Genomic DNA, 9,114 nt, shown 5'->3' on the forward strand with positions numbered 1-9,114 from the left:
GTTCATAGATGTTCATAGATTCAGATGTGAAAAGTCAACATGTAAAACACACCACATTATTATTTATTTTCACATGTGATGTTCACCAGAATTTATATTGACCAAAGTCCCAAAAACATTTTGCAATCCATGATGTTTTGGCATAATGAGTATCACATTGTGAGACCACTCCCTTACAGAGCATATGAATTTATCACATTCCACATTGATGTTGTTGGCATTATGCTCATAGCCAAGTCTGTAAAATTGGAAGGCATGTTGCATACAACATCAAAGGTTAGTTCCTACCATATTTGTGATTCATCATGATTATTTGATTACTTTTTCTTGTCATGCAATCAACTGATGTAAGATTGATTCAGGATCCAGGAATAAATATCATTTCATAAATGCGCACACACAAACACATGCACATGCAACACATATTGCTGCTTTGTGCACCACAGCAATGGCAGGAGATGAATTAGCCTATTAAGGAAATGAGTTTACAGCAGACCATGAAGTATACTGTACATCATGACTTCCCCAAATATTCTACAGTCGTCATATGTACACTGTACATATGACGACTACATATTACTGTGCTCTGTACATTGTACAGACCACTGTAACACAGTTGATAGCGACCAATACTTTTCTTAAAAGATAGGCAAATTCTGTCTTGTAAAGTATAGGCGGCCCAGGCCGTAGCGTAACGGTCTGGGCACCGGACTGGTAATCCAGTCGCAGTGTGCCGCGGGTTCGACTCCCGGACCCGACACGGCCTTTACTGCATGTCATCCCCCCATCTCTCTCCCGTTTCCTGTCAGCCTACTGTCTGTCCCTTCAAAAATCAATAAAAGGCGTAAGCCGCAAAAAAATATATATATATATATAAAAAAGTATAGGCTACTTCTTGTTTATGCCCAAAACGACTGTTACCGTATACAGGTTTTGTAGCAATTGTAGAAATATTAGACCTTAATTGTCTCCACCAGGCCGAAGGCATGTGGGGAGAGTATGTTTTGCACTCCGTCCGTCCGTGTGTCCGTGAGCAGCTAATCTCGGCCACCGTTAACCCGGTCGATGCCACATTTTGCACACACACTCCCTGGATGCCAACGATGAACCTCTGCCCCAAACTTTCCAGAACGCCCTGTAATTGCGCCACCAGGAGGCCGCTTTGTGCAAAACAAGTTTTTGCACAGTACACCTACAGATTTTGTCCAAACATCACGCAAATTGGTACACAGTCTCTCTAGAGCCATTCAACGAAACCGGTCTTTCAGATTTCTCACACTCCATCCTGATTGGTTAAGATTGGCTTCCAAAGTTCACAGGAGTGCTCAGTTTCAAACAAAATGCTGCAAATCATGAACACATCGCGTGATTTCCGTGAAATTGTGCACCCACATTCCCACTAGGCCGAGGACGAAATGCCACATCAACAATTTCAACTCAGACTCAAGGTGGCGCTATAACTGGCCGAAAAGTGTTTTTACCTCTAACTGCATGGATCTGTGGATAACTTTGTATGCCAACTCCCTAGAGGCCAAGGAAAAACCTTTGCCTGGAATTTTTCACATCTGCTCTTTATAGCGCCACCAGGAGGCCCACATATGTAAAACACATTTTCTATTATTACTCCTTCAGATTTTATCCAAATTTCACGCAAATCGTTATACACTATCTCCATAGTCATGTGATCAACACGGAGCGCCACCATTTCCCATCTTCCATCCTGATTGGCTAAGATTGGCTTCCAAAGCTCACACGATTCGTCCATTTCGAAAAAAGGCCACAAATCACAAACACAGTGTGCAATTTCCGTTAAATTATACACGCACATTTTCACTAGGCCGAGGACGACATGCCACAATTTTTTCCTCAAAATCAGCCTCACGGTGGCGCTATAACAGGCCAATTCCTGTTTTTAGCTATAACTGCATCGATCTGTATACAACTTATGTATGCACACATGGAAAAACATTGTACCTGCATCCCTCCAACACAAACCTCCGGCCCAAATCTTCCTCAACAGCCTGTTATAGCGCCACCATGAGGCCACAACCTGACCTGCCCTGGTGGAGACCTGTGCCGATTGGCACTTTGTCTAGTTGTTGAATGTTCTAATCATGTATAGGCCTACTTTACATTACTTAAGACCATTTGCATTTTCCTTTCTTTAAAAAAAAAGATAGCCAATTTTACATTGAGGTGCCCAGTGCCCACTCCTCCTTAGTGCCCATTCTTCTTGTTACCCAATATAGTATATCAATATTATCACTGACTGAAATTATCCCTAAGGATGTATGCCAATCATATTAATAGTAATAATAGTATTAATAACATTTTGTTTGCATACATTTATTGTGGTTTGAAATGGTAGCCATTTTAGTATCCAAGAAAAGTTTACTTGTTAATATAATGCTAATAATACCCAAAAGCCTATACAGCAATGTATGAAATTACAGTAATGAAGTATGATTGATGAAAAGAAAATGTGTTTTTCTTTTTAGTTGCAACTTGCATACTGTATGTATACAGTTCAACAGTGTTTGAATCAAACTCACTTGTCTTCTTTTTTTTGGACAGTATAAACAGGAAACACTGTAGACATTTTGAACAATGCTGTCCATAAGAGGATGTGTTGCGTGCAGATAAAAGAAAGCAAATGGCCATTTGTACCACTGTGTTCATACAGATAACAGTGAATAAATACCAGTGAACCTCTTTCTGTTTGTCAAAAGCCAGACAAGTTTACGGTATAATGCTTTAACAGGTTAGTTTATTTGATGCTAAATATAATAGCAGAACCAGAAAGAGTATTTTGTTGTTTTGTGAGAGAGAATTTTGTTTTACTTTTGTTAAATTATCCTCACAAAGTTCATGTCATGCATACCAAAATAACCGTGATACTTGGTGAGGAGTAAAAAGAGGAAGTGATGCATCTTCTTTCCATAGTCTACATTGTAAAGCAAACTTGCAGATGCCATTAAAGCAAGAGATCAGGATTAGAGCAGCTACCTCGAGTACCTTCTTCCTATTTTTGGGGATTATTCTATAATAAAACTAATTTGCTTGTGGCAGAGCACCAATGGAGATTTGGTGGGTTATCACTGGAATGGTTGTAGTATCATTGTTGATAAGCTTCATCTTCCTCCTGATCAACAGATGCATCGCCAAACAAGGTCTGTTGAGCTTGATACTATAAGACGTGGTGATAGTGTTGTTTCCATTCTTGTTCTGCCTCTTATTATTTGTATTACTTGAGTGGACTTGTTAAAACATAATTTGTGTTCACATAATGATTGAGTATATGGCTTGCATGGGGGGGATTATATTGTAACTGTAGGGTTGCCATTTACACCAAGAAGCCTGCAGCCCATTTCTAAATTGTAGGGTATCCAATCCAATCCATAAGTAAGTTATTTTTTCTCTTTTTTGTTTAAAGCACTCTCAATGTGCTGGCCCCTCTTTTTATTAACCACATCATATGAACCCTAGCATCTCTAGTCTGGGGTGAACATTTGGCAAAAAATATCTACAGTACAAGCTCACAACGTTGGGGGATTGTAGATGCTGCAAAACATAATGTGCTCTATTGTATACGAGATAATCCATTTTCTTTCTTTTTTTTGAACACTTGCGTAAACTACATGGTAAATGAAAATAATTGAGCATCTATAGGCCTACCAGCACTAATGTCTGTGAATAAACTATTTCAAAACACACTTGGAAAAGTTATCTCTTTTATTCAACCCACCATTTGTAATGGTAGCCTATAACATAAAATTCTATAGACCTACACAACGCATGTTGTATAGCTTCCCCCCAATACGTGCATTAGTCAAATGAATACACCTAGTTTACAGTGACCATAATAATAATCTTGATTGTCCCGAAGGATATTCGTCTTCACAGTCAGAGCACATAACACCAAGACAATACAAAAACATGAGGTCCCCACAGTATACAGAACCATCCTATCGACCAGAAAACAATGAAATAAGACTCAGAGCTGCATCATTAGACTATCGTACAATAAACCAGCAATACTTACTAATGTTTACTAATGTTGTGTTTTGCCTTGGCAACAGACACAGGATGTCAGTATGTGACGTGTTAAAGCCCATTCATGCACACCACCACACCCATGTCCTGCAATCTGCAGCCGGACCCTTCTCAAAAAACACATCTATTTACACTGCAGATCAGAAATGATGCAGACATTACATTATACCCTCTTAATTACCTTGCTATTACCAAGTTGTGATTTAAAGAACGACATTGATCTTTTCGAGAGTCATAAATAAATATTAAATAATTATTTCTTTGTGCAATTTCTCATGCAATGTCATTTTTAAATGTTCCACAGATGAATACAGAACCTCACAACCAGCCAGATCCAGCAAACCCCAGTTTTATTCTCAGTATGTATTTAATTTGTATTGCACATTTTCTAGTTAGTCATCAATGTGCGATTTCCTTGAACATGCTGGACAAAGTTGGACCATTACATTATGGTCATTCTACCTTGTTAAAATTGTAAAGATGGCTGATGGGCCATGGTTTAGAATTTTGAAATAGTTTTTGTCAATGCAGACTGCCAACACTAAATCCCAGTGAATTCTCCTTTCCTTCTCAGAAACAGCAAATATCATCTAAAAGATATTGAAGATGACTTGCCACCCCCTTTGCCACCCAGGACTCAGTTTCTGACAGAAACAGGCAAGATTTTACGTGGATTATATGGTAGAATGTCTCGCTGCATTGTGTCCTTGTTAACATTTTACTCATCATAATCAAAGCCAATTAGCCATTGATTGATTGAAAGATGTATTAACAGATTGGAGAATTACAGTACATTTCAAGCACAACTCAATACAAAACTGTTAACTGTGGACGACACCATAAAGCATTACACTTGTTTACAATAGGGTCCACCATATTCAATTAATCATAAGTTTTAGAGACGTACAAATATACACTTCTATATAGCCAAAAACAGAAAATCATCATAGAGGATGTAAAAAGGGGTGGGTGGGGGAATCAGATTTTATGGGGGCCAGTTTCGAATTGTAGCTGTCCGTAGGTGCCCTTTGAGAGCGCTTTTGAAGGAGTCAAGGGATTCGCACATGTCTTAATGACTGTTGGTAGGGTGTTCCACATTTTGGTGGCATAGGATAATTTAGTCCCTTGTTTGTGCAGAATCTGAGTTGCACATGGTTTGTTGAACTCCCTCTAGTGTTGTGGGTGTGGACTCTGTTGACATTAAATAAGGAAGTATTTAGACAGTACATGTTAGACAGGTACATGCAGGGTATCTTGGTGGTAATCTTGTGGACCAGACCCATTGCAAGATGCTGTACTACCCAAGTAGTAGCCTGACCAGTTTGTTTTGGGAAGTCGGGAGCCTTGTTTTAATAGCCTTTGAGGTGCTGTGGTACCAAGAGGTGCATGCATAGTCGAAGAAACCTTGTACGAGGGCTCCTATAAGGGTCTTCAGGGTATTTTTGTTGATCCTGTATAGGAATCTTGTTCTTTGGTTGACTTTTTTTGATTACGTTGGTGGCCATTTTATCACCGGAAAGATTTGCCTCCAGGATGGAACCTAGGTAGGTAATTTCATCTTTTCGTGTGATAATATTGTCACCCACTCTAACAAAGAAGCCATCTGCCTTGCTGAGATTATTATTTGATCCAAAGAGAATGGATTCAGTTTTTCCCAGGTGTAAAGATAGTTTGTTATCAGCGAGCCAGGTGCAGATTCTACCGAGTTCAGAGCTGAGGGCCTTTTCAACATGCAGTTTGTTCCTGTCCGAGACCAGCAGTGCAGAGTCATCTGCGAACAGGAACAAGTTGCAGTCACAAGCAAGTCCAGCTCCTTCTACCAACACTAGCATCACTTTCTATTATTTTATGCTCTGTATGTTTTCTCAGTTACCGTTATCCTCCAATACAACTCATTGCTGCGCGCCTTTCTTCACCGTGTGTCATTATGCTACTAAATGTATATGCACATACCGTAGATGTATAGGCTCAGCAGAGCACATATTTCTGCCAGGCTCAGTAGCATATCCATAGCTGTGTGTGGTGGGTTGCAGCCCTTAGGACATGAGGAAACTGCAGGAGCAACTAGTTTTTATGACATACAGTTCAACATTTCACATTTGCGGTGCTCCCTAACAGAAGTGAAAGCATTTCTGGAGGTGTGCAGAGGCCTCTCAACATGCGATTTAAATGTAGGATTAATTACATGTTGCCTTGTGATATATTATGGCATATAAAGAAATAGGAGAGACAGGCCCCACATACTAATATTAGAGGCCAATTTCAGGCAAACAATATCGAATATCAAAAAGCTGTTTGATGCTTATTGTCACATGACTCCTGAGAGTATATAAAATCTGGTGAAAAAAAAATCTATGTTTTTAAGAAAATGCTAAATGGTGAAAAATCATGATCCAAGTAATCTGAGTGTAAGTAAAGCACATTTCGAAACAATTGCAAGGTATTTTCACACAATAGTGAAATAATAACATTACAACAAGGATTAAAGCAAAACACTCACACATATTCCCAGCGGGATAATAAAGGTATCTATCTTAAAAATAAGCAAATCTTCACCCAGGGCTTTCGAGGCCTCAAAATATGCTTTTTGTAAATAATTACTTTATTGAATAAATAAACAACGTTTCGATCTTGACAGATCTTCGTCAGGTCAGTATACAGATGCACACGTTTCACATGTTGCACACCAGTTCCCTCAGATTGAGTCCCTCCTCCCGTTATGTGCCACCCCCACAAAACACAGTCCCATTACTCCTGAGGAGCCAGAATTGTGACAGAGTATACAAAATATACTTATATATACCATTTACATAGAATACATCATATTAAAAACATTGCTTAAAAACAGTTTTTCACTCTAGTTGAGACTCCAGTACTGGACTAATATAGCCTAGTGACACCATATATCTATCTATCTATCTATCTATCTATATTTTTTTGTTTTCAGATGTCGAGAACTATGAGAACTTGCCTGACTATTTGAAGGTTGAAGACATAGTGTTGCCGCCCCCACCTTACCCGCAACCAGATCTAGAGAACACCACTCATAGTCAAGACAGCTTCTCCACAGAGGAATACGATGACATCGGTGAGGTCGATGGTGGAGAGGACGATGAAGACTATGATGATGTGGGATAAATCCATGGCAACACGAGAAAAGATTATTCTACTGCTTGTATTTGACATTCGACCTGCTGAAAAAGGCTATTCCTTAAAATATTTTTCTGTATTTTTGATTACTTTTCGAAAGTAAATAGTAATTTGTGCTGCAACTCTGAGATAGGAGCACACATTTTACTTAAAGTATATGTCAGTGAAACTGCATTGTTAGTGAACAGCTTGAGTCCAGGTTTATCTGCTGTCAGCTACTTATTTTCACAAACACTGCAATGGGAAATAAACTTGGACCTACAAAGTCTATGTGGTCAGTTGTTTATAAAGGTCTCTGGTTAGAACTTGGACTGGTGTAGAGTGTGGACAGCTACTATTTCAGTTTTTGAGTGGTGTGTGTGTCCCTGTGTCCGAGCACGAAAATAGCGTTAGTTCACCAACAAGTGTCACTGCACAGCCTAATACACAGGAGAATTCACAAGCCAGGGAGGGCTTGTACAGTACAGTACCACTCACTTCAGACGGGTCTGATTTTTGAGTTTTTAGTTCAATGTTTGTTTTAAAAATGCCATTGACAATGAAGGGGAAATGTATGTCATCTTGTCCCTAACACAAACATTAAATGCCATTAATAATAAAGAGAATTTAATGTTTGTGTTATCACCATTTGTTTTATCACCATTACATCACCTAATCAACATGAGTATGATATGCATAACCTACATTTTTTATGCCATTTTTTGGCTTTGCAAAAATATTAGTCGCACCAATAAAGTAATTTCCTACACACTGTAATTTCATGGCACAAATCATACACTGTCTGTGTTTGATTGATTGCATACTTTAATCGACAAAAATGACAACACAAAATATTCCTGGGGGACTTTCCATTGTGGTCCTAAGAATTCAATTCATCAACATAGCATGAAAATGACACAAAAATGCATTATCAACAACAAATATGACATTCGACCACTTACATGTTCAAAGGAGAAAAAGAGCGAAAAATGGCAACAGTGGAAAATGGTGGAAAGGCTGGTGACGCGAGGTTAGGAAAAATAAGTTTACATCCCCTTGTGCATAATGCTTAGCATTAATGCATGCATTAAAGGAGAATTCCATGCTAGAATGCTTTCTTATCTTTCTTACCTTTCTTTGTAGTTGTTACGTCCCCACCAAAGAGGTCCAGGTGTTTTTTTGTGCAAAAACTCCTTATTGGCTATTTTCCCTACCATAAGCCCTCAATAAATTGCATTGCATTGAATGGGAATTGAATGGGGCTATGGGGTGTTATGCTAGTTCGCTTATTTCCATCGAAATAAGTAGTAAAGTGTGCCGCTTGGGGTATTATTTACATTATGAAGAGAGGATATATACAAAGAAATTATAATTTTGAGCGATGGAAATAAGCTAATTAGCACAACACCCCATAGCCCCATTCAATTCCCATTCAATTCAATGCAATTCATTTAGGGCTTATGGTAGGGAAAATAGCCAATAAGGAGCTTTTGCACAAAATAACACCTGGACCTCTTTCGTGGGGACGTAACAACTACAAAGAAAGGTAAGAAAGCCTTCTAGTATGGAATTCTCCTTTAAGGTTATCATCATCATCTTCTTGCTTCTACAGCATCTTCCTCCACACCCTCTTCAGCATCAGTGTCAGGCTGTCAGCATCTTAATTGTTCCTTGTTTTTCTCCTCCTCTTTTCGCGGCATGTCATCTTGTTCCTGAAATATGATCTATATGTTTTAAAGGATGGTTTCAGGGCATTCTACATTTTGGTGGCAGAGCATAGAATTTTTACATTACATGTTTGTTCTATACATGGGTGGTATATATCCAGATCGCTCCCTCTTGTGGCTGTCACTCAATTTACCCTGTATTCTACCCAGAGCCATCCCAGGCTAGCACAATGTGTTGGAATTAGTTGGGCTTTAGGTTGAGAAG

The 9,114-nt window shown here is 38.9% G+C and overlaps 1 protein-coding gene and 1 long non-coding RNA gene across 2 annotated transcripts in view; one reads left to right on the forward strand and one right to left on the reverse strand.

The window, feature by feature from the left end:
• Positions 1-2,935: 2,935 nt before the first annotated feature.
• On the forward strand, positions 2,936-4,711 carry LOC310861082. The gene is made up of 3 exons (XR_014569457.1): positions 2,936-3,170; positions 4,358-4,412; positions 4,628-4,711. It is a non-coding gene; the product is annotated as an uncharacterized lncRNA (long non-coding RNA).
• A 4,069-nt stretch (positions 4,712-8,780) lies between these two features.
• foxred1 (FAD-dependent oxidoreductase domain containing 1) overlaps positions 8,781-9,114 on the reverse strand; it is a 45,912-nt gene continuing 45,578 nt past the window's right edge. The window contains exon 11 of the mRNA XM_083767012.1: positions 8,781-8,894. Coding sequence (XP_083623138.1) covers positions 8,835-8,894 — 60 coding nt within the window. The 3' untranslated portion in view covers positions 8,781-8,834. The remainder of the gene's footprint in view (positions 8,895-9,114) is intronic.

Source organism: Protomyctophum parallelum (assembly GCF_964188405.1).
Source record: "Protomyctophum parallelum genome assembly, chromosome: 1".
In the NCBI taxonomy this organism is placed as follows: domain Eukaryota; kingdom Metazoa; phylum Chordata; class Actinopteri; order Myctophiformes; family Myctophidae; genus Protomyctophum; species Protomyctophum parallelum.